General features: G+C 34.8%; 2 protein-coding genes across 5 annotated transcripts; one reads left to right on the top strand and one right to left on the bottom strand.

Annotated features, from left to right (window-relative positions):
- Positions 1–404: 404 nt before the first annotated feature.
- On the bottom strand, positions 405–6,275 carry LOC140063674 (vesicle-trafficking protein SEC22a-like). Of its 3 annotated transcripts, none has more exons than XM_072110127.1 (6): positions 6,200–6,275; positions 5,563–5,757; positions 4,519–4,682; positions 3,832–4,041; positions 3,398–3,525; positions 405–2,212 (listed from the first exon to the last, which is right to left on the bottom strand). In XM_072110127.1, the coding sequence occupies exons 2-6, from the start codon at positions 5,736–5,738 to the stop codon at positions 1,937–1,939; spliced, it is 954 nt and encodes a 317-aa protein (XP_071966228.1). In that variant the 5' UTR covers positions 5,739–5,757; positions 6,200–6,275; the 3' UTR covers positions 405–1,936. The 3 variants fall into 3 exon arrangements, with proteins under 3 accessions (XP_071966228.1, XP_071966229.1, XP_071966227.1); XM_072110128.1 differs by having other exon boundaries at positions 6,172–6,256; XM_072110126.1 differs by having other exon boundaries at positions 5,563–6,262.
- An 85-nt stretch (positions 6,276–6,360) lies between these two features.
- LOC140063672 (PAN2-PAN3 deadenylation complex catalytic subunit PAN2-like) lies at positions 6,361–26,312 on the top strand. Of its 2 annotated transcripts, none has more exons than XM_072110123.1 (26): positions 6,361–6,421; positions 7,287–7,433; positions 8,069–8,196; positions 8,566–8,735; positions 9,221–9,419; positions 9,573–9,691; positions 10,940–11,084; positions 11,479–11,623; positions 11,947–12,023; positions 12,732–12,856; positions 13,035–13,213; positions 13,518–13,681; positions 14,966–15,094; positions 16,195–16,344; positions 16,465–16,666; positions 17,270–17,382; positions 17,592–17,690; positions 18,334–18,464; positions 18,948–19,041; positions 19,371–19,511; positions 22,666–22,816; positions 23,320–23,480; positions 24,382–24,525; positions 24,855–25,034; positions 25,155–25,248; positions 25,444–26,312. In XM_072110123.1, exons 2-26 carry the CDS (start codon positions 7,319–7,321, stop codon positions 25,632–25,634), a joined length of 3,546 nt encoding a protein of 1,181 aa, XP_071966224.1. In that variant the 5' UTR covers positions 6,361–6,421; positions 7,287–7,318; the 3' UTR covers positions 25,635–26,312. The 2 variants fall into 2 exon arrangements, with proteins under 2 accessions (XP_071966224.1, XP_071966225.1); XM_072110124.1 differs by having other exon boundaries at positions 6,366–6,414.
- Positions 26,313–26,834: the final 522 nt, after the last annotated feature.

Below are 26,834 nucleotides of genomic sequence, written 5' to 3'. Positions count from 1 at the left end.
CGTGTACACACTCCCTCTGTGTTACTAACAGCAGCTCATATATTTACATTTGTACGTAATTTATGGTTTGTTTCTTTTCGAATGGAAACTAGCCTGTAGAACACGTAACGTTGCATTTCAATACAATTGTAGTAACCAATCACTAATGGGTAGGTGGTTCTCTGTAGGCAAAGTCTAAACTTACAGGTGCCACATATTATACATATGTGACACTTCTACAGAATGTGCCTATGATACTGGTCACATACAGTAATGCCATATATGGAGACTCAGTACAGTATGGGTACATCTGAGCTTTTTCACACTCATTTGTATATTTCGAATGAGTGTGATTAAGTGTTGCTAAAACTTGCAATGCATTGTTAGGACACAATAGCAATTCCAAGATTTTCTGCCTGGAATATAATTAATTCAAGAAAATCAGACTAGTTATGTTGTGTTTTAACAATTTTATTACCAAAATATAACCTTTTTACCTATGTTGAATGTTATACCATGCTTATGGATGTACTGTAAATACATCCCTCTGTGAAATAATATAATTTAAAGTACCTTACATAAATCCTAATCTAGTTCCTGCACCCAAATAATTAAATGTCCCCAAGTATTGTGTAAATATGTATAGACAGCGTGAAAACAACAACTTGATATGGAAAACTGTGATTTTAACCACAATGTGATATATTTAGTTTACCATAGTGAGACAAAATGAAAAAGGGCGTTTATCATTGTCACTACAGTGTTATCTATTGTATACCTTAATATATTAAGGTATACAATAGATAACACTGTAGTGACAGCTGCATTCAACTTGTACTGTATAATAAAACTGCAATGTAGTGTTTGAAGGTTTGGTGGAAATCAATGTGATTCGCATGCATATTGAGAGAACTTCAAAAGTTCTTTTCAGAACTACATACATGGTACATGGTGTACCGCTAACTTAATATAACTACAATTGTACAGTATGTTTACATACCTCAACAATTTTAAAAAATCTGTAAAATATAAAGATAACAAATATTAAATCTACCAGTTGATATAAATACAATAAATATTCGGCACACTTTAATACAGAAGTGACACTACTGTATATAGATTGCTATGACAACATTTTAACCTTAATCTTAATGCATTGTGTTGTCTAATGCTATTGTTTGTGGGTATATTAATAACATTTAAATTTCATTTATTAACAGTTTTTTGGTCCGTGATAGCACACATTGTTGTTCAGCAACCTGCCTAGAAAGTCTAGGGGTGGGAAATTAATCTAGGTAGAAGACTTTAAAATTAGCCTTATAGCATGATACATCCACATATAAAGAAATAAGCAATTGCATTCTACATAATCAGAAATATTATGGTTGACTGTAATATCACTATGCTACTATTTAGGGTAGGTTGTACTGTATTTCTATTGTAGGCTTAGAAGTTGCATGTTACTTTTACTACTATTATTTAGAAAATGGGCTTTGGTTTATGTTCGTATACAGTACTGAATAACAAAGAAATATTCAGTTAGCACATGTGATATACAATTTGGTATTTAGGTTAAATAAATACAATTTTAGAAGAATAAGTACATTCTATTTAAAAAATAATATTACTGGGCTGTTTGGATTTTCTCTCGTGCCTGACAAATTCAGTATATAAATTTGATATAGGCAAAGAGAAATTCCAATCCGCCTACATTGATATTCTGAACATTATATACAATTGAAAATTATTAAGGGAAAACTAACAAGAAAATTTACAGTGACTACACTGCTGTAAAGCAGTTCTTACTACCATAATATATTAGCATCATGCAATTTGAGCACTTAAATATATGTACAATTTTTTGTATTATCGAATTTGAACTTTGAAAATAATTTTATCAACACTCGGAAAAATATTCTTACAGTATATTGATCATACCATGCAGCATGCTCCATGATCATACTGTATAGTCTGACAGCTTGACCTTTACCCTTCGATTGTAGACCTCAAATGTGCTACAGACTGTAACAAGAATATGAAAAATGATCATCCAAAGTTCTCGCATGTGGTGTACGTACAGGTACATATTGCTACTGCTGAGAATAAAGAAGGCCAGGATGTTCTTGAATCCTCTCCACCTCACAAACCAGATCAACAGTGATGAATGGTAGACGTTGGCAACAGCTGCGAGGCAGAATGTCATTATGTACGGTGCCATGATTCTGGGATCATCCTGGAAAACAGTAGAAAATTATTCATTTAGTGGTGTGGAAAAAGGGTGGGAGAGCTGTACCTAAAGTTTGAAACAAAAATGGTTGTGTGCATAATGTTGCTAATTAGCATACATTGATTTAAATTATTTGAAACACCTGGAGTAATCTTTTGTATGCCGAAGAAAGTAAGGTTTGCAGTACATCATACATTACACATGGCGTACCATGAACCTTAAATTTTCTTCATTAATATATAGATAAATGGGGCTTATAGCCAAACCTCAATGTGCTTAACAAAAGAATTAGATTTCCCCTATATTTTTGATGTAGTTTTTATCAGGAGATTTAAAACTCTCTTTTTATTGTCAATTGTCATTCCCTGTATCTCATGCAGACCCGACTCTGGTATCCAGAGGCTGTATTCACCAATCACACCTAAGTGAGATATTTCCCTTAAATAATAAGTACTGTAGTTCACTTAACTCAATAAATATTTAAGTATTTCCCTTAAATTGTATTCATTTAGATTTGTTTAATTTTAAGGGTGTTTCCCTCAGCCTAAGTGTGAATGGTGAATATATGGCCACTGCCTCCTTCCTTTTTATTATCTCTACCTTCTGTACAGTATATATATTTATTTTATTTTTCTATTATTGTTTCAATAATCTTAAAGGAAGAAAATAAATGAATTGAATATAAAATGTAAAAACAAAAAGAGAGATCCATATTTAGAACCATCATGGAACTCACCCTGTTCAATATCAATTAAATAAAAAAATAAAACATGAACATTTTGTATTGAAATATATAATAGATTTATAAGTCACAATTATTTTTCTTTTGATCATTTTGGATGACCAATTCTTTTTCTTAAATTTGTTCCAAGGTCAATTATAATTGACAATGATAATCAGTTTACAGATAATTGACCTTTAAGGAACAAATGAAGCATGACATCATTAGCACATTCCAGTGTTGAAATCTGATAATTCATGGTAACACAAAAATAAAAAATAGTATTACTTGCTGCCAGCGGTAGATTGGCTTTATTGATTTGTTTCTATGGCCTAAATCAACAGCGCAGTAGGAAATGGGCCCAGATCACATGCCCTCCCCCTCCCCACACTTTATGACTCCTAAAATGTGAATATATTGAAGCGGTAAAAAATTAACATGTCCTGTAGCAAAAAAAAAAGCATACATACATCTAGCATTGTTGGTAAATAGTTGATTAAAGCGACAAGCCGTGCAAAGTTGATCAGAGCACAGAATAAACTTAAGAATATACACAGCATTCCAGTCCACTCCAACTTCATAAGCTGTTTGTTATGGCCTGAAATGATTAACATAAATGTATTTGTCTGAACTAATTGAAATTCAATAATGAGGAAGTCAATAGCTAAGAGGTTAGAGCAGAGACACCATAATCCATAGCTGCTTCGTTGGCACCCAGTACATCTTTTTGGACGAGTACTGTAAAATAATATTCGTTCTTACATAGCACTTTATTGCTCATGCTTCTAAGCGATTCACAAAACATTTTTTTGGATCAAAACGTATAGAAACATCATTCATCAATGAATGTTAAACTAATTGACATTGTTGTTCGCGATAGTTTTGATTTCCCAGAATACACTACCTTGATTTGGTTTGTATGAATCGACTGGAAAATTGTTTTCTTGTGGTGCAAATCCATTACTACTTTTGAGATTGTGAAACCCGAGATCATCTAGGGTCAGTTGAAACGGTGGTCTTAGTTTGACCTCTAGGTTCATCTCCGTCAGATTAATCTTGGCAGATAATGTTCGTGTGTTGTTAAACCTTGTTTTTGTCTTCTGTATAAAATTATCTGCAAATTCAACAGTTCATTTAAATATTATTGACAACACTCTTGTTTGTACAATTAGGCAATCAACGCTCCAATTTTTTTTCATGGAGTAGAACAATTATAGACTGCAAATACTACGGGTAGATTGAATGTTATAAGTTACATCAGCCTAGGCTCTTATCGCATTGTATGGTTACTCACTAATTTAAAAAATGAACGCCCAAGACAATCGCAGTACTTGCATAATGTACTCTCGATGATATAAATGAAGAGTGCAATAGAACATTTAGTTAATATGTGACCCACATATCCTAAAAAAGACAAGCATCTTCTTAGATGTGTTGTTAGATGTCTAACAAAAAATGATTCTCCTAATTCCTTTTTTGTCTTGTTGAATGTCTTAATTGGTTGGTAATGTGATTCATTACTCCATTTCACTATATATTCATCAATTCCTATAAAGTAGCATTTTTAGATTAAAGAAAGTTCAATTCTTACCAAACTCAATTAATGCATAAGGTCGAAGGGCATTCGCAACTCTCTTTCCGTCATAAGTTGTAATGAACTCATTTTGTAACTCTTTGAGAAAACAAAATGCAAGCACCGTAGGATAACTCTCTTCACACATTGTGGTAAAGCAGACACCGAGAGCTGATATGAAACTGTTGAATCAAAAGTACAAACTTATGTGTCAAAATATGGTAGTGATATGGCCAAATATGGTAGTGATATGGCCAAATATGGTAGTGATATGACATCATCAAGTTTGATAGTGTTGACAGAGTTTTAAGAGGGGTTCTACTGCAACATAAAACAAAAACAAACAAAATAGCAGGCCGGTAGGTGTGGAGTGTAATATTGTAAATTACGTTGTTTTTCTGTTTTTGAGTTTTAATATTATTTACATTTTTAGCAGAGATATTACACTTAAAAAAACATGTAAATGTTTTACAGAGTAGAGTATTTTGTATCCAAAGTAAAGCAGATGGCTTATACTGGAAGCTGGTTAATTGATAACGTTTGATTGTTCACATTCAATATTTATAATATGGAGGTATAAATGAATAAGTTATACCACCAACTAATCATAGCTGATGATGTTTTTTTGGGAATTCATTGACGCAAAAGTCTAAAGATAAGGGATTCTATCGACCTCAACATGAATGATAGCCGCCAATGGGCGACTTGTGTTGGGGGTGACTTGACTGGATCCCAATTCACTCACTATCATCTTGATTGGGACGAGTATTAAAATATTTAGTATTTTGAGTGTGGAGTTTAGTACGAAAAACCTTATAGTGTAGTAAATTAACGTTTCTTCAAGAAAAACAATACTCAAAGTTAAAGTCCCAATAATCGAATACGTCAATTAATAATATTTCAATGGAAGTCGCCCTTTGAGTGAAACTCAATAGAAAATTAAGGTTAATTAATATTGCATTATGGTAATATTGTAGGTAATAAAAGGTTTGCAATATGCCTTTATTTGACAAAGTACATGTAACATTATTTTGATTATTGAATGAAATGATTTGCACTTACTGCAACCAGTGGCTTCCCGTAAAGAGGGAGCATCTGTCTGGATATTGTGAAGCTCTTTTAGACAGAATTTTTGCAAATTTTTTGCTCTCTAAAACACTCCTGTTTGGTTCATGATCAGTTGTTGCAGAGAGTGGCAGACCATCACTCAGTCTGGATATCATTGCATATAGAACCATATTTTATTTTACCTGTTTGCTAAGAAATTGTTTCGTTTTAAAATAAAGTCTGAGAAAAGATCCACTTTTGTTATACAGACAGTAACAACATGGTTAGGAATATTATGTCTCAGTGAGCTACGCATACGATTGTGTTTTAAAAGTTCAGTACTACTAGGCCTAGTAGAACTGTTGTTGCATTACAGTAATTAATTGGCGAGTAGTAGTAGTAGTAGTAGTAGTAGTATGAAACGTGGAGATTCATTCCTCTACAAGTTCAATAACCTTGCTTTGCTTCCGCCGTCAAAACAAAATCTCGCTGCTGGGAGGTGTCTCACTCCCCGTCTGCTGCCCTAGCGCTAGCCTAGTCTCTTTAGGCCTGGCCTAGTTACCGTTAACTATGTATATAAATATTGTAAAGGTAAACAAACAACAATAATACATTTAGTAATACCATCGGTATGAATCACGTTACGACGTACCCATTATCGACATCTTAATTATTAAATTAACTCTTGCAACCTGTTTTTTGTTTACATTTTTTCCCCTGGTGGTCTGTTTACAAAGACTAAAAATAATCAATGCTGTTTGAGGGCGTTGTCTAATGTTTTGTTAAATTCTGTTAATGAAAAAAAAATTTTCGGTTCAGCAGAAAAAAAACGAAAACATGTATCTAACCTAGGCCTAGGCTTGACTGGTAATTGGTAAACTATGAATATTGTTACTCTGGAATGTCTTAAATGTAGCACTTAATGCATTAACTTATGTTTCTGTAACTTAGCAGTACACCAAAAATATACCAACTTTAAAAAAGGTAGGCCTAGCCTAGGCTACTACGACGTACCGCGCGCGATGTTTAGGCTTTTTGTGGTGTGGCGATGGGCAGTTTTACCTAGTCGTTTCGTCCGGCTAAATAATATAACTGGGACTACTAATAACTAATCAACCCAAGTGAATTAAATTATAACCAAGCCCTACCGGCCATCTCCCCTCTGCCAGCAGCCAGGTAATAATATAAAGTGTAATTTGTAAATTATACTTTTTAGAGCAATCTTTTTTCTCAAAAAAATGTTGAAAATTTATGTTTTAATAATCGCATCAACATTTGCCGTCATGTATCAACGCAATCATACTACCTAGGCTAGTTGACGTGCATTTATTGACACATTGTGCTGATTGTTTATTTAACATTTTTTTTAAATCCTCAAAAGTATGATTTAGTGATGAAAATGAAATATATAAGTTTCAATACATAAAATTAAACGCTGTGGCTATCCTTATTTTATGAGTCGTAAATGTAACTTTGAAGACTGCTATCCTTATGAGGATTAATATTAATAACACCTGAGATAACGATCTATTGAGGAAGAGCATGCGCTGTTGGTCATCATACTATTGATTGACATAAGGAAATAGCTACTGTATAAATTGTTTTAGAACAAATTTCTTTGCGAATGCCAAATGTTATTTTCAGTAATACTCTACATTTTCCAAACATTATGTCATCTAGGTAAGATGGTAGCCATTCATATTGCACAGGTAAAACTAAGTGTATACTTTTAATCTCAGGTTGATCTGATTGTCATAGAGATTGATCTGAAATGGATTTTAATCATGGAGGATATGGGGTGGAGCAGTATCAGCAACAGTATCTAGCTACTGTCGACGGAACAATTCCAGTGGAATACCCTGGACAAGAAGTTGAATATGTCAATGGTAGGTACAGAAGGCACAATGCTACAGACAGCACTCCACTACCTGAGAACACTCCACTTGCACCTAGCAGATTTTTTGCACCTAGATAAGGTTATCTTATAGAGCATTAGGTTAAGATTCTCACTAATTATCAATAACATGATTCAACCTGACTCTAACTCTAAAGGTAGTAGGCCTAGATTAGCAGTCTTGAAAACTTTGAAAGTGCATTGACACTTATACATATTCCATCCACGAATGATCTTTTCGTATGTAGCAGAAGCAACAAATAAATTATTTTACACGGTTGTAATAAATATTACTCGCAAAAAAGGTTTTTGATCATTTTGGCCGCATATTAGCAAATTTGAGGCAGAATACTACCATGATCTTTTTCATTGCCACACTAAATTTAATTTATTAACTATCTTTAATTTATTAACTATCTTTAGAGAAGATCACCTTTGCAGTTCATTTAAAAAAGGACTGATATTAAGAGATCAATTCAAATAAAATACATATGAAACAATTGAAAAACATGACAAAACAAAATATAAAGAATTACCAAAACTTATATAATAAAAGCATTATTTACAATAGCATCTCTAAATGCTAGGTTTGGTATCTGCTTCACATACAGTATATCTGTTTTGTAGAACCTATTTCAACACATGGGGAATACCATGAGGTGCACAGTGTGCTTGGTGATAGCTGTGAACATTATGGCATATCTACTGTTCATTTTGATATGAAGGAAGAGCTGTTATGGATGGGAACGCATCAGGTATTTTGAGATAACAATCTTCATTTTTCTAAAAAACTTTAAGCTCTGTCTACACTATCAAACTCAAACTAATTTGACAAAAAATGTGTGATGTGCCAAATATAGTAGTGAAATGACATCATCATGTCAATATATGGGGAAATCACATTTTTTATAGTGAAGGCAGAGCTTTACCCCATATTTTATGTTGGACTTTCAGTGTCTATCATACGCATCCTCTCCCAGGTGTTGTATAGTGGGTCATTCAATTGGCAAGTGCATTACCCTTATTAAAAAGTAAATTCATTAAATTTTCAAATTATGTCCATTTAGTAAACTTGTTATTGTTATGCTAATTAAAAAAAGTGTCGATAATGTTTTATTTAATAGGGACATGTGACGTCTTACTATGGGTCACACTTGCAGAAGTACACATCATTCCAAACACATGCTACGCAACCTGTTGTTGCAATGGCTACCTTTGATGGCGGTGTACTTTCTCTTACTGCAGACAGTTTGAGATGCAATTCACGACAGGGAATGCGTATATTTGATTACAAGTAAGAGACAATTTCAACCAACTACAATGTAGAGGTTGGAGAAGAGGAATTGTGGGAAGGGTTGGGGTAGGAGTCGGCTTAAATACCAAAAAACTGTACAGGGTCATGTATCCACATTTTGGTGGGTTGTCTCACCATTGATAATCCTGTCTCTTTTACACTTTCTGGACACACCCTGTGTATTGGGAAACAGCTCTAAGTTCATAGCCATAGAAGGTTCACGAAACGAAAGCCCTGAAGTGCTCTTTTCAAACTAGAAATGAGAAGTCATGGTAAATAGGTTATAACAGCTCAACGATTTTTACCCTTTTGCAAAGAATATCCTGCTAAAAAAAACATGGCTGAAAGTTTAAGAATCATTTTGGGATTGGACCGTTCTAGAGGTGTCTACCACCCGTCTTTTTCTTTTTTGTTTGTACATTTCAGTGAGAATTTGAATAAATAAAATGAAAATCATCATTAGTTTATATTATTTTATTTCTCAGACATGCGACAATGGACAATATGCAGTCAATGTTGCTGTTTGACCCCTTTAGTCTTGTCATGGCTGGACAAAACAAAAAACTAATCAAGTTGGACCTGACAACAGGAGAGAATGAAACAGTGTATGATATTGAGGAAGAAATGGTTTCAGTCTTAAGAACAAGTCAACGTTTCCTATGCTGTGGAGATAGCAGTGGAAAGGTAGGTATACAGTAGAACTGAGTACAGTACACCCCTATTTAGTGAATGTCCCGATTAAGGGGACACTTTCATGCGAGGGACCATACATGAAAAAAACACTGTATCCAGTGTTCTGTTCTGCCTTCATTTATTATATATTTCTGTTTTCTGCAGGTTAACCTCCGTGATCCAGCCACTATGAAGATACAACATTCTCTTGATGCGCAGTCGGGTGGACTCACTGACTTTGATGTCCATGGCAACCAGCTAGTCACATGTGGTTTAACTGACAGGTACACTGCCTATATATTTTCTCATATTCTGTAAAAAAACAGTTATGTGTTTGATAGGGTCACTGTAAAATCATAGAGATATAGTACATTTGTTTCAGTGTTAACTGTAATATCTCTTTGGTGTCACTGTAAATCCATAGAGATATTACAGTTATTTGTTTTATAGTTAACTGTATCTCTGTGGTTTTATGGTCACTGTAAAACCATCTAGATATGACAGTTATTTGTTTTAAGGTTAACTTTATCTCTATGGTTTTATGGTCACTGTAAAACCATCTAGATATGACAGTTATTTGTTTTAGGGTTACATGTAATATCTCTATGGTTTTATGGTCACTGTAAAACCATCTAGATATGACAGTTATTTGTTTTAGGGTTACATGTAATATCTCTATTCATATTATTCATATTCATATTCATTTATTATCCAGAAAAAAAAATATATAAAGCAAAAACAATACAAAAAGCAAAAATTACATAGAACAACAAGAAGCAGAGAAAAAGCGCAGAACACTATCCTGGCGGATTGTCAAAAAGCAAAAAATATCGCTATCAAAGACTCTCCTGATAGCACTGGTGGCAAAATAACATTAACAAGGATAAACATTTAACAACCCGGTAACATAGAATTAACTCTATGGTTTTATGGTCACTGTAAAACCATCTAGATATGACAGTTATTTGTTTTAGGGTTACATGTAATATCTCTATGGTTTTATGGTCACTGTAAAACCATCTAGATATGACAGTTATTTGTTTTAGGGTTACATGTAATGACTCTATGGTTTTATGGTCACTGTAAAACCATCTAGATATGACAGTTATTTGTTTTAGGGTTACATGTAATATCTCTATGGTTTTATGGTCACTGTAAAACCATCTAGATATGACAGTTATTTGTTTTAGGGTTACATGTAATATCTCTATGGTTTTATGGTCACTGTAAAACCATCTAGATATGACAGTTATTTGTTTTAAGGTTAACTTTATCTCTGTGGTTTTATGGTCACTGTAAAACCATCTAGATATGACAGTTATTTGTTTTAGGGTTACATGTAATATCGCTATGGTATACAGTCACTGCAAAACCATAGAGATATTACAGTTATTTGTTTTTAGGTTACTTTAATATCTCTATGTTATTAGGGACTGGTCAATGTAAAATCATATTTATTTGTGTAAGAAAAATGAAATCATAGAGATATTACAGTTACAATATTAAATGAATCACCAATTGAATATTTTCAGACTGGGTACAATGGCGTTGGATCGTCTGCTTATCGTTTACGATCTGCGTGTCATGCGTCCAATCACACCTCTTCAGATTCCAATTGAACCTGTCTTTCTAAGATATGTGCCGACTTATTCAAACAGATTGGCAGTCATTTCACAGGTAAAACTTCTTGTTTATTTAAAAATTAAACTTGTTTTAATCAATTTATCAGGTTATACCATTATTTTGGTGATAATATTTCCAGATTAAATAAAAAATAAAAATTGCAATTAGTACACAAAATAAATAATTAAGATATTATTTGATAATGCTTAAAAAAATGTAATTTCTCATGCCTGAGTGATTTTCCTCTATTTCTATTAATATTTTGGTGCAGTAGTAGTATTAATAGCAAGATTGTTTATTGTCATTTAAACACAAACTATTGTAGATACATTTTTAAAATTTGACGGACTCTGTTTCTCAATTTAGGTCTAATTAAAAACATATGTTTAAAAAATATTAAAATAAAACAATTTTATGGATGCCAAATGTTTTTTTTTTATTGCTTTAGAGTGGTCAATTCCAGTTGCTTGATCCTGGTGGCTTAGTAACAGCTGAGAGCATGTTTCTATATCAAATCAATACTGGAGGTCACATGATCAGTGCAGTTGATGTATCAACCAATTTCCAGGGCATTGCTTTTGGGGAATCAGGAGGTAGGTACTATCACGTCTATATCTTCTGCCTGTCAGAGTCAAATAGGCCCTGTTCAAACTGACGTTTTTAAGCATCATCATCATTTGCTTAGCATCGAAGAAATCGATGATTATTTCTTACATCTGTTCACTATGACGAAGGTATAACTGTTAGGAAGTCATTTTGCTGACTAATATATTCCTGAAACATAATAGTGGACAATGTTTTATCATAAGTAATGCTAATGTAATATACTTTTCAACTGGTTTAATCATTACATTATCATTGTGGTGTGTATAACTGCATCTATACTATACTTTATTTAAATCAATTTTTTTGTCAGGTTATGTCCATTTATGGAGCGAGACTGATGATGTGGTATTTAACGATTATTCTCAAGAAACAGAGTTTGCTCCACAGGTAATTTGTGCTTGGTTGCAACTCTACATTTTATTTTGTATCATTTGTTTACTTTGTATTAAATAATATTTCTTTATGACAGTTCATTTATTATACATTTAAATTATAATACATAAATGTCTTATTATAAGCTAAGCCATGTGGTCACATTTCAATTTTGAATTAGGCATTACCTTTTAGTTTTTCGTTTGTTATGTCCATAGGGTCCTCACAAGAGAAGGCTCCGCCCTATCAACAGTTTATTATGTCCATAGGGTCCTCACAAGAGAAGGCTCCGCCCTATCAACAGTTTATTATGTCCATAGGGTCCTCACAAGAGAAGGCTCCGCCCTATCAACAGTTTATTATGTCCATAGGGTCCTCACAAGAGAAGGCTCCGCCCTATCAACAGTTTATTATGTCCATAGGGTCCTCACAAGAGAAGGCTCCGCCCTATCAACAGTTTATTATGTCCATAGGGTCCTCACAAGAGAAGGCTCCGCCCTATCAACAGTTTATTATGTCCATAGGGTCCTCACAAGAGAAGGCTCCGCCCTATCAACAGTTTGTTATGTCCATAGGATCCTCACAAGAGAAGGCTCCGCCCTATCAACAGTTTATTTATTTTGTTGTTCTGATTAATCAATTTATGTTTAAATTATCTTAAAACTGATGGATAAATGTAGATATGAATGAATGAATAATGGAATTTTTTATTTTGTATACTAGGTGGACCATTTGAACCCTATTGGAATAATGGATGAATTCACTCCTTTATCAACCATACCCACTCCTAATAGTGAATCAACGTTGCTCTCAGACTGGCCAAGTGACTTGTTAACTCCAGTGTCAAGGTGAGAGAAATTTCTAGTACAAGAATATTTTCAAATGCTTCAAATTTTTAAACACATGACATTTTTAAGATTGTCTTTATCGCTATCCTGCCTATTCTTTTCATAGTTGTTTTATCGCATTATATAAATTGTTTAATTAAAAAATGCAAAAACTTTTATAAATATTTTTTGTTTGTAGAAAAGCAGTGCCTGTCGATCCTGATATCTTACGCAGTATGCGTGTCGTGCAGTTCATCGGATACGCCCCCAATACACGCAAACTAAAACGAAATCAGTGTCAGTATAAGGAAGTTGTTTCAAGTATCAAACCGAGTACCGGAAGGAATATGCCGGTACCGGATTCACCGATTGGAAGAGGTACAGTACTGTATTTATAGGCATATCAAAGTCTAATCTGGTTGTAGCTTGATGGATAACGTGTTTTCCTTCTACAGTAATCCCAAGCTCCAGAGTTCAATCCTGACCTAATGCCAGGGTTGTAACTCATGACTCTTTCAACTCCACTCCCTAAGCCTCAAATGAAACTTAGTTTATAAGCCCGATTATTAATATAAATTATAAAATAGTTTATCCATCCTGTTATTGACAAGTTACTCACTGTTTGATTCTTATGGGGAAAAAAACCATTTAATAGGAACATATTTTTGATATTTTTTTTCAGACGTGGATCCTAATATGTTCATGATACCAAAACATTACCGCAAGGTTGAGATTAAATATTCTAAGCTTGGCGTGGAAGATTTTGACTTTCGTCACTACAACAAGACAAACTTTGCTGGCCTGGAAACGCACATTCCAAATGCCTATTGTAATGCTATGCTACAGGTGAGAATTAAAAACTACCTTTAGAATTCTTTAGTAAGTAATAATAATATTATTTTTGTTCAAAAGTAAAGAGACATACATAATAAAAGGAAATAGCAAATGCAAAAAATTGCATTTTGAGAAGCAGAAAATTGGTTTAGGATAGGCCTAGTGTGTGCAAGATGTTAGATTTTGGGCTTGTGCCCAACAGCATGTTGTCTCCATACGTAGTAGTTTAAAAGCAATGGGCTCTTTTTATGAAATGTGTTAGGCAACAATGATTGTAGAGGCATTGTAAACATTTTCCTAATGCTGTTTGTTGTTTTTACTCATTACTTTTTCAAGTTTACAGCATTCAAACACATCGATTGTTTACAATTTTTAGTGAAATCCTCATTGTTCACCATTGTTCTCAATTGTTTTCCATTTTTGCAAGGCAAAACAAGAATTCATTAAAAAAGACACCTTCCCTACAATTTGTGACATTTTTTAAAAATAATACATATATATTACTTTTAAAACATTAAACCAGGTCATTCCTTGTCCTAAATGTACGTTTTATTGTAAATTATGATAAAAATTGAGAAACAATGCACTACCTAAGTAGCTCGCGGCGAGTGACCTCTCTTGGACGGTCTTTAGGCCTAGCCTAGCTAGGCTTAGTTTTGTAGGCCTAGCTGGTAAACATCGGTAACGTACGAACATTGTACGCTAGCTATATACCTAGCCTGATGTTGTATAGTTGCTGCATTAATTGTCTTTCTATTTTTGTCAGACTCCGTTGATACAAATTGGGGAAAACCTGGTATTTTCGCTGAAAAGTTTGGAGTCTTCCATTTGTTTTGGTCTCACGATCGATCAGAACGTGGGTGAATTACAGAAGAAAAACAAAAATAACAATCTGCGCGCAATGCATTTTGGGATTTATGGCGGGCCGCTATAATTATTAGAATCGACTTATTTTTCACATTTTTAACCATTTAAAGACGAAAAAAGTTATCGCAATAGGACCATATAGTATTATTTTTACATTAAATATAGTTTGTGATCTTAAATTAGATCTAAAAACGTAGGGAAGGTGTCTTTAAGCTTAAACTCTGTCTACACTATCAAACTTTATGTGACAAACAAGATGGTATTTGCCCATATATGGACATGATGATGTCATATCGCTACCATATTTGGGTATATCACTACTAAATTTGGGCACACACTTTTTATGTCAAACTAGTTTGATAGTGTAGACAGAGCTTAAGATCACATCAGAAGAATATTAACCAAATATTTTATATTTTTGTTATTCAGGTGTTATATTTCATAGAGCCACTACGCTGTGCAATGGAAAGCCATATCTGTTCCAAGGAGTTCTGTCTTGCTTGTGAGCTGGGCTTCTTGTTTCATATGTTGGACCAGACTAAAGGCAAAACATGTCAGGTACAGTGGAGGGTGTTCACTTTAATTGTACCCCGTCCTACCCTAACTTGGGAAGTAAAAGTGCACAGTGTTAAAATAATATTTACTCCTTTGCTGTGCTTATACTGTTATAAAGCTCTGTCTACACTATCAAAGTAGTTTGAAAAAAATGTGTGATGTGCCCAAATATAGTAGTACTATGCCCAAATATTGTACTGATGTGACATCATCACATAAAGTTTGATAGTGTAGACAGAGCTTTAGAGAATACATTGTAGTTTTGCCTAGAACTTACTCTATTACCCCTTTCACACCAAAACTCCGGAGTGTCTCCGGAGACACCCCGGGGTTTATGACCATTCAAAACGTCGAGAAACTCCGGAGATACCCCTTTCACACCAACCTAGCAACTCCGGGGTTTATAAAATAAAATTGTAAATGTCGCCCTCTATTTTGTTTGTTTACATAGCGACGATCATTAGAATCATTTTAATTAATAATATGTTTAATTTAATAATTACTTTCAAAAGTCTCAGAAGTAATATAATGTTTTATTGATACTACTTATTATTTTTGAACCCGCTATATATGTTGTACAAATATTTAAAGTATTTTGAAATAAAACTAAAGCAATGAGTGATCGTGTGAGGATGACCTTTTGACCCGAAACACTCCGGAGTTTGATGTTGGTACCTTTCACACCAAAACACTGGGGTGTCCCCGCAGTTCGCTCTCCGGAGAATGTTCAGCTGTTCAACCCCGCAGTTTTAAACTCCGGAGTTGCTTGAATTTGCCTTTCACACCAAACAGCGGGACGTCAACTCCGGAGTGTCTCCGGAGTTTTGCTTTTGGTGTGAAAGGGGTATATGAGTGGCTATGCATGTTCCTTTCTTTCCATTTTGGGTCAAATATCCATTATATACTGTCACTGGTCTTGTAGCCGTCTTCTACTCAAGACACATGGCTGTCATTGACGAATACAAAGTATCCATTGACTTTACTGATGGTCTTTATAACATACTATACACTTTTATTTTTATTTTGTTTTTAACTTTCACCAGTTAAATTATTTTGCCCATTGTAAACCTATTAAAAAATAATAATCTGTTTTTGTTTAATAGGCTAGTAATTTCCTGCGTGCCTTCCGTACAATCCCAGAAGCCTCAGCTCTAGGTTTGATAATCGGTGATGCAGAGGAAGCAGCGGGAAGGACGAACCTGCCACGGTTAATTCAAAGTTGGAACCGGTTTGTTTTACCACAATTAATGCAGGTACGCTGTTTTTAGTCTCTGACCCTTTTCATTTCAGGTTACATTAGTCTATAAACTTGAAATTATATAAACTATTATTTAAAAAAATTTATATTAAAACATTGTTTTATTTTGATATAGGATACACAAGAAATTAAGGAAGGGTCCTCAAATTCAGAGGTTGAAGAAAGTTCAGAAGAGGTCGTTGTAACTCCATCGACAGTTCAAAGGTTGTTTGAGTCGGAAATGGATATTGTCAACCGATGCAAGTGCAGTACAGAAACGAAGCGGTTTACGTCAACCATGCTTGTAACACTTACATACCCAGACATGAATCCAACTGGTTAGTTAGACAATTTTATTTTTCTGTATTTTTCCTTTACCATTTCAGGTTCAATTAACTGCATTTGTTTGATATCCTTTCGTAAGCAATCGTGAAGGAAAATGCTTGCCTGTTGTACTGAATTTTAGATCTATGTTTTCTATGACTAAATGTTGCCATTATGAGAAAGAAAGAAACTGTGAAAAATAAATTCCTAAATAGTGAAGGCAGGCAGGAAATTAGCTCAACACTAACTTCGGTCTTGATAACCCTTTTGCAGCTCAAATGAAGCTATACTGGGATTGGTTGCAGATGGACTTAGATAGAAAGAGCTGGACCTTAACAGCTGTAACACGCTTCTCTTCACAAAAGACACCCTAGTCTCCAAAAATCTAAATGAGCAATATGTGTACACCGTACCTCTATTATCCAAAGATAAGGAGAGCCTCAAGCCTTTTTTTTGTATTTTTCAGTACCCCTGCCTTAACCGCTCATGCACTTAACTTGCCTGAGTGGTTAAGGATCTGTAGCCTAGCCCTTGCTTGATTATATCAGTGGCCTTTTGATAGGTTCCAAGTATGTTTATATCTAAAGTTATTATTATTTGATCTTTTATTTGAATAGGTGCTAATCAACCTCCAAAAGTATTTAGCTTTGCTTCAGTTTTACAAAGAAGTTTATCATTGGAGCAGATGACTCAAGCCTGGTGTAAAGAGTGCAAGAAATATCAACCAACAGTAAGTGTGCAAACTTTTATTATAGTAGCTACCCCTGTAAAATAAATGGAACAGTCCAGGCTTATAATGTTGAATAGTCAGTTAGTAAGAGATCTCTGATAAAGATCGAAATGTTTGAGTAAGTACTCTCGGGTTTTTTTTTAATAGACAATGTTATCTTAATTTATAAACATAGAAGCTTCAATCATATTTTAAATATTTTAACACAGGTGCAGACTCGTACAATAAAACGTCTTCCTGACGTGATAGCTATTAATTGTCAACTGGAAACCAACAGTGACATGCAGTTCTGGAAAACACAAGAAGAGGTACTGTATATAACAATTATTATTATAATTTTTTTTGTGTGCAGTAAATGAATAAAAAGCAAAGAAATAAAAGAAATTTATTGAGACATACTCCTGTATTAAGCTCTTATTCTACAAACTCTGAATTTTATATTAAAAAAACATTACCTTACATAATTTGAAATGTATGTCTACCTAACTTATTTCTAATTTGCTTTAATTTGACAATTTTTAATTAAAGAACCAGAAACCTGGGAGCCTATTTTATACAATCTAATTATTTATCTTTCTGAATCTGTCTTTAATATTAATAATAATAATAATAATAAGATTTTTATAGCGCACATACCACTCCAGAGTGCTCAAGGCGCATTTAAAAATAAAAAGAAATAAATCATACAAATTCCTGACAAATAAAATGCAATTTCTTTGGAGGGTCCCCATCCGTTGTCGTTCTGTCGCGGTCCCGGACCCCTACCTAGGTGACCAAACAAAGGAGCAGGATACACATATTAATGTTATTGAATATATATATATATCAATTGGTCACTCTCAAACACCTCACTGTCATCTGCAGTAGTCACACTACGTGTATGGGCCTATAAATAACTGACCATTGTTATAATATTATTTTATTCGTCATTATTTTCTCACTTCCATCCAGATTGCCAAACAAAATGGAGACGAGGTTGCGGATACGATAGTGCCAACAACCAAGATGTGTAGATACGGGAAAGCTTGCACAAGAAAAGATTGCAAGTTCAGGCATTCTGAAGATGAGGAATCAATTAATGTGTTAGTGTATACTCTGTCTACACTATCAAACTAGTTTGACAATAAATGTGTGATGTGCCCAAATATGGTAGTGATATGATGTCATCGTTTCCATATATAGGCACATCACATTTTTTTGTCACACAAAGTGTGGTAGTGTAGACAGCGAGCTTTATATTTTACATGATTTATCCATCATTTATTATACTTTTTAGAAAACAATAAACAGAGATTTTTTTAAATTTATTTATTAAATGTCAAAAAACATAATAGCAGTATTATACAGATATTGCCTGCTTAAAGGTAAAATATTAGATTTGACATCCCCGAGGGAATGATATTTTTCTCAAGGGAATATATATTTCCCGAAGCGCCAGCTGGGTGAAATATGATTCTTGAGAGAATAATATCATTTCCCAAGGGGACATGCAACATAGTACATGCGAGGAATAGATAAGACCTTCTGACCCTGTGAGCTATTTTCTTATATTTTGATTATTCCAGAATTAAGATCAATACCTCTTCATGGGTGCCATGTGGAATTAAGATGCGGTTATCAGAGGAAGGAACCTTAGAAATACATGACATCGATAAAGAGGTGAGAGAAAAACGGAATACAGTCCATGAAAAATTTGCTAGGATTTACAGAATATTCAACCTTACTTTCTTATTGTCATTTCAAATCAAACAAATGAATTCCTGATAATAGCTAGCTTCCATTTCGGGAATGTACACCGTTCTGTTATCTGAATTGTATTTGGTCGATTTACCCTTCGTCCTTCATGTATCATCCTGGTAAAAAAGCTGGCAAATGTCTTCTTGAGAGGCATACACAGACATATACTTATTTTATTTCATAATAGAATATTTCATTTAAATTTCAATTTGCTTTTCAAATGCTATGTTTTATTCTATTTTTGTTTTTAGGAGGAGCTTTTCAAATCCAGTGATGATGGCTTTCAGAAGTACCTTCTACACACATCACTAGCACACATTCGTGATTTGAGATCTGGTGGAAACCTTGTGGCCCACATCAACGTTGGGAAGATGTACCATAAACGAAAAGAGGTACTGTACAAAAATGATATATTGAGAAGAGAATAAAAAAATTCAACAAACGAATAATCACGAAAGTTGATATACCTTTCTCCCTAAACTTCTTAAAAAACCAGGGGCGGATCCAATATTATTAGTGGGGTGGGAGGATAAAAATTTCATAAATGATAAAATGAACCGTCAGGTTGCAGAAAGATAAAAAAATAGTCACTATTTTATTTTTAAAAGACATGGCTGTTAAATGTTAGTGGGGGCTAAAGCCAGTTTAGCCCTGCATTTATCTGCGCCTGAAAACATACTTTAGACATTTCAGTCAGACACAGGGTTATCCAGTTGCAGGGGCGGATCTAGGATATTGAATTAGGGGGGTGTAGCTTTGCGAGCGAAGCGAGCAAACATTGGCTGGGGGCAGGGGTGGCGCCAGGATCTTCCCGACGCGGGGGCTACATTCCCCAACGAGGGGGCTATGCGAGCATCACAAGGCTGGGGGCCAGGGGCCGCCAAGGGGCCCCCGGTGGGGGTCCAGGGGGCGAAGCCCCCGGAAGCAACGCGTTCTAGCGTCATTTGAGGTCATTTTAATCAGATTTAGGGTAGCCATTTTTTTCCATTTTTTATAATGCATAAATAAAATACTGCGTGCAAAAAAACGGTGCGCGATGACTGTTTCAATCCATATTTTTCAATTTAAAAAATAAAAGTTCAAAGAAAATTTAGAAAAATAGAGTTGGAGGTCCTGGAAATTGGACTTATTATACTTCAAAACATGAAACAAAATATATAAGTCCCTATCATGGTTGTGACTGAGCTAAGAACTGTTTGAAAAATAGAGATGTTAGGTCCCGGAAAATGCACTTCTTGTACTTCAAAATATGACCAGCTTTATTGTTGGGGCTGAGCTAAGAAAATGTTTAAAACTAGAGCTGCAGGTCTTCAAAAAATTGCATTTTATGCTTTGGAAACATCAGGCCCAGAGGCTTAAAAAACGCAAGCGTAGACCTTTTCAGTCGGGGAAATAAGTTTATTCCTCCCAAGTGTATGCCTGCGTACCATCTGGACTTCCGAGTGGTGAGAAATTCATGACATACAGGACATTGAAAATTTAATAACTTAGCTATAATAAGATGTTGGCTAAGCGAAAATGGCATGTTTCTTTGTTTAGTAATGGATGAAATATTTATTTTAGGTGCCCCACGGTACAGAAGGTTACTTGTAAATTAAAAATTGGTGAACATACGAACAATTAACATAATTCGTTTTTGCTGTAGTGTAGCGTACGTCGACACAGTACACGACGTAACCGTCGGTAAACTTCGCCTGGAAAATAACTACAGTACACATTTTGGTCCCTGGATGGAACATGATATCACGACCCAACGTTGAACGATTCGTACAAAGGGATACCGCCAGACAAGTGCGTACCTATAGCTATTGTTTAGTAGTAAGTTAGATTGCTGGCAATAATGAATGCATATAAAGTGCATAATATCACTCTGACGTACTCTCACGGTCAATGAAACGTCGAGGTTTTCTAGGCGCTGAAGCTACGAAGTGAACGCGAACGAATTATATTCCCCGACAAAAAGTACCCGAACCGTCGGTAAACTTCGCCTGGAAAATAACTACATTACACATTTTGGTCCCTGGATGGAACTTGATATCACCCGTCTCGACCCAACGTTGAACGATTCTTACAAAGGGATACCGCCAGACAAGTGCGTACCTAGCTAATGTTTAGTAGTAAGTTAGATCGCTGGCAATAATGAATGCATATAAATTGCATAATAGCACTCTGACGTACTCTCACGGTCAATGAGACGTCGCGGTTTTCTAGGCGCTGAAGCTACCAAGTGAACGCGAACGTTTTTTACTGTATATTATATTCCCCGACAAAAAGTACCCGAACCGTCGGTAAACTTCGCCTGGAAAATAACTACATTACACATTTTGGTCCCTGGATGGAACTTGATATCACCCGTCTCGACCCAACGTTGAACGATTCTTACAAAGGGATACCGCCAGACAAGTGCGTACCTAGCTAATGTTTAGTAGTAAGTTAGATCGCTGGCAATAATGAATGCATATAAATTGCATAATAGCACTCTGACGTACTCTCACGGTCAATGAGACGTCGCGGTTTTCTAGGCGCTGAAGCTACCAAGTGAACGCGAACGTTTTTTACTGTATATTATATTCCCCGACAAAAAGTACCCGTGTTCCCTTCGGTAACCGTCGGTAAACTTCGCCTGGAAAATAACTACATTACACATTTTGGTCCCTGGATGGAACATGATATCACGCGTCTCGACCCAACGGTGAACGATTCGTACAAAGGGATACCGCCAAACAAGTGCGTACTAGCTATTGTTTAGTAGTTAGATCTCTGGCAATAATGAATGCATAAAAGTGCATAATAGCCCTCTGACGTACTCTCACGGTCAATGGAACGTCGTGGTTTTCTAGGCGCTGAAGCTATATGAAGTGAACGCGAACGTTTTTTACTGTATATATATTCCCCGACAAAAAGTACCCGTGTTCCCCGACGGGGGGGCTAGGCTCCCCGACGAGGGGGCTAGAGCCCCCGTAGCCCCCCCGCTGGCGCCACCACTGGCTGGGGGGCCAGTGGCACTATACAGTCCTACCCTTTGTTTTTATTGTACTTAATACATGGGCGCGTAGTATAGTAGCACTGACCATGTGATTCATCAACTCTATTCATTGACTGTGTATTGATCGTCAGAGGTACCGCTACTCTGCAATACGGGAGTGATGATCACAAGAGATGCCGACCTTCTTAGTGGAACGCGACCAAGCTCACCACGTGGCTTTTATGAACTTTGTGAACTGTGATTGATCGTTGGTAACGCTAGAGATTGATAGTACACAAAGGATGTCGACGTACATGCTTGGTGGAATGCGAACAAGCTGACGATGTGCTCCGACGTAGTACTATTTTTTCACTATAAAAATGTGCAAACCATCGGTGATGGATGACTGTCGAAACGATACATGTTTTTAAAATCTATTTAATTTTTTAAAAAAATAAAAAAATATTTACAAAATAAGGGCGCGTACGCCCCCCTATGACCCCCACTAGATCCGCCACTGAGTTTTAGTAAAGGCTGCACAGAGAATAAGGAATTTACATCCATTTTTTATATTCTTTTAGGGAGTAACTCATACAAACTGGTATGTGTTTAACGATTTTGCTATTACACCAATTGAGCGATATGAAGCCAGGCAGTTCAATCTGGACTGGAAGATGCCTTGTGTTCTGTATTTCACTCGGACAGATTTATCTGATCGGTACAACACCACTGGTAAGAACGACTATTTATTACCCTGAAACATTTTCCAATTATTGCTAAAAAGTCTGCCAACCTTAGAAAAATTTTGAGTAAGTTTGAAAATAAGTATATTTGGTTGAATACCGTAGTTTGGTAGTAAGCTCTGTCTACAGTATCAAACTTTATGTGACAAAAAGTATATGATGTGCCCATATATGAACATGATGTCATATTACTACCATATTTTGGCACATTACACTTTTTTTTCTAACAAGTTTGATAGTGTAGACAGCTTAAAATATGTTCCTTTAGAAATATGAAGACTGTGAGGTGGATCAAGTCAAGAAATTAATTAATTTCAAAATAGACGATCCAACACTGAGAAATATATAATTTAGGCATCCTTACAAACAAGATAGATATACTGTTATTTCTTTTTATTAATTTACAAACCACATTTTAAAACAGAGCTTTATTTTTCATATGGTTTTTTTTAAATATCTATATATATAAAATATCATTATTTTATTCTTTAGTGCAAAATCCTATAGATGAAAGTGTACTACTACCTAAGGCTTCACTGGCTCAAGGCTCTGAGAACCAGCATAGGACATTCACACCGTTACAGCCTAATGAACTTTCATTTGAGGAAGGATTCCCTGTTGCTATTGATGCTGAGTTTGTATCACTAAACCAGGTAATAATAAGAAAATAATTACATGGTTTTCTCAAAAAGTGATCTCCTGTCCTCCGCTGCAGGCGCAGTTTCTCTTGATTGTTTTTAATATACATTCAAATCATCCTGATTGATTAAAGAAATATCACCCTAAAAATTGGGTTTTTTCAAATCAAAGAATTGCATAAAAAAAAAAATTATTTACTGAAAAACTGTAATTTAAAGCAAATAATAGTCAAGTTGGCTGCCAGCCAATGAGTTTTTCGTTAAATTTAACCGTTTTATTTATCAGTGAAAAAATTATTTTTTCAAGGTTTTTTTTTCTTCAGAAGTGATTCACTTGGTTAAAACTACAAAATGGCATATTCAAAGTCTGATTTTATTAATCTTCATTTTTCATGTTTTTGGGGACAATACATCTTTAACCTTTCAGGCCCTACTACTAGGCTACTTTTGTTTAAATGTATTGCACACACAATGCATATTTTATGCTTGCCTGCCATACCCATTTTTAACTATAGGAAATAGCCCTACCTGGAATATGTACAGTACTATAGTTTAGTTTAAGATTATATAGTTGTTCTGTACAGCAGGCCAGACTATATTTACTTTACACAGAATTATATAGTTGTTCTGTACAGTAGGCCAGACTATATTTACTTTACACAGAATGTTTACTACTTACTGTTGAACAAAAATAATTGATAATAGATCATTATTTCTAAAAAAAAGAACAATAATTAAAACTATTACGTCAAGGGGCGTTTTTTGTGAGAAATATTTCTTCGTTTAATAGTGCCCTTTACGGTTTGGCCATGCTTTTGTAAAGTTTCCCTATATTTCAAAATTGGGATTACTGTGGTCTAAAATATTGACACCAAAGAAAGTAATGTGAATAAAGATTTTTTTTATATTTTTTAAGGAAGAGGCTGAGATACGTAGTGATGGTACAAGAACTACTGTTAAGCCAAGCCAAATGTCAGTTGCTAGGACAACATGTATACGAGGCACTGGACCGATGCAAGGAATACCGTTCATTGATGATTACATCTCAACTCAGGAACAGGTAGAAACTTCATCAAAATGTTTTACTAAACCTATGTTAGTCAGGATAACTTTTACCCCTTTAGGACCAGCTTTCAGATGCCAGGACAAGTTTAGAGGATGTGAAAGAATAAGTTTTCAAAAAGATAATTCGAATTTTCTTGTTTTGCAAATTAGAACCTCTTCTTTAGGACACATCTATTAAGGGGACACTTTCCCATGAAACAAATAATTGGAACTATATGTTTTAACACTATGGCCAACCCCTATTCAAGGAAACTATGTTGGGTCCTGAAGGTGTCCCTTAATAGAGGTTCGACTTATACTAAATGTTAAATCTTTGTTCACTAGGTTGTTGATTACTTAACAAAATTTTCCGGAATCAAGCCAGGTGATCTGGATGTTATGATTTCTTCAAAACATATCACAACTTTAAAAACAACGTACTTGAAACTTAAGTATCTTGTTAATAGAGGAGTGATATTCATTGGTCATGGACTAAAAAAAGATTTCAGAGTCATCAACCTGCAGGTAAAAGGGTTTCTTAAGCTCTGGCTTACACTATCAAACTAGTTTGACAAGAAAGTGTGATGTAACTAAGCTAAGAAGGAAGGACTGATCAATTTATTATTTGAAAATATTGTTTTTCAGGTACCATCAAACCAAATAATGGACACAGCCATATTATTCAGTCTGCCTAAGCAACGTCTTGCTTCACTCAAATTTCTTGCCTGGTACTTTTTAAGTAAGTCAACTGTCAACTAATTTAATTTCAATTCATAGTCTTTCTACGTATATTTGAAATTCTAGACACGCACAAAATAATTAGGATGTTTACACGGACAGCACCAGGACTGGTGTTTGGTAGGCTTTTGCGTGTGAACTAGGCAGTGGCATTGCAAAACTTTTGTTATCCAATATATTCAACTTTTTCTTTCAGAGCTGAACATCCAATCAGAAACTCATGACAGTATAGAGGATGCACGTACTGCGTTGATGCTCTACGAGAAATACCTTGAACTCAGCGACAATGGAAACGACAAAACATTATGGAAATCAACTCTCAAAGAACTTTATGAACAGGGTCGAAAATTGAACTGGAAAATACCCGAAACAGAACCCAACCAATAATTAACTTTAGTCTGTGAAAGAATTGTGAATTATTTATGGTACTGTATATCCATTATGCGTACAGTTTAGTCCTGAAAACCAGACATCTTGGGCTGGCCCACAAAGAAAGTCTGATTTCTTATTAAAATGTATTGTGAAGAATTTAGGGAGTTTATGGGCAATTGTACTTACTGTGAGCTAATTGCATGCACAGAGCACCATGTGACTGCATCTATTGAGTCTAATTGTCATTCTGTGAACACCCATTGTGGGCTGAATGACTTGCGCATAGTTGTGTGGCTATTCCTTATTGCTTTAAACAAAAGCTCTGTTATGTCAGCATTTTCAATCCATATTGCAACACCCTTTTGGTAAAAGATTCTAAATTTTAATACAACTAAAGGTGTGGTTTGAGAGTTTTAAAACTATATAGACTGAACATTTAATTGACAGTGTTAACACAGCTGGTAGCATAATACAGTGATGTATATTTTAACTGCATTCACCTTTGTGTGGGGCAGCATATTGAGCAAGACAATGTTTATGTGCAGTTAACAGTGACATTTCCTCCAAGATGCTCTCACAAACTTTAACGTTTGGTGCTTCAGGAATGACAACAAAGTTTTACATTTTTTAACTTGAAATTAAATCAGCCTATTTTGCTAAATTTGTTTTAAATACAGTATTAACTAATTTCAACTTTGTTATACGTCTTATTTGTTTGCATTTGTCTGACAATGAATATTGAATGCAGATTGAATGTGTGTTTGTTGTCAGTGAACAGCCTGAAGGTGACCGTAGCATCTGAATCTTGCTAATTAAGGCCACAAATATCTATATATTACTACCATTGCCTTCAGACTACCATTGCCTTCAGACTACACTTTATCAACCATACATTACAAAAACATTACATTCATTTGTTGTGCACTACAAGCAAGTGCAACAAATTTATTCCAAATGGCAAAAAAGTTAAACATTTTTGGAAATTATAAGACAATTCTTAATTACAATTTACAGTAATATTTTTCTTATTTTATTTCCTATTATATAATAATTTAGAGGGCGTATTTCAGGATTACGTAGCTCGGCGATTTACTCTCTACACTAGACATTGTGCACTAGCTAAATAGATCTGAAAAGTACCTAATTCCTTGATTTTAGCATTGGATATTGCATACTTAGCCAAGTAATTGAAGTGATATTAAAAGACAATAAATC

Source organism: Antedon mediterranea, chromosome 1 (genome assembly GCF_964355755.1).
Source record: "Antedon mediterranea chromosome 1, ecAntMedi1.1, whole genome shotgun sequence".
Lineage (NCBI taxonomy): Eukaryota > Metazoa > Echinodermata > Crinoidea > Comatulida > Antedonidae > Antedon > Antedon mediterranea.
This window is presented reverse-complemented; position numbering and strand designations above follow the sequence as displayed.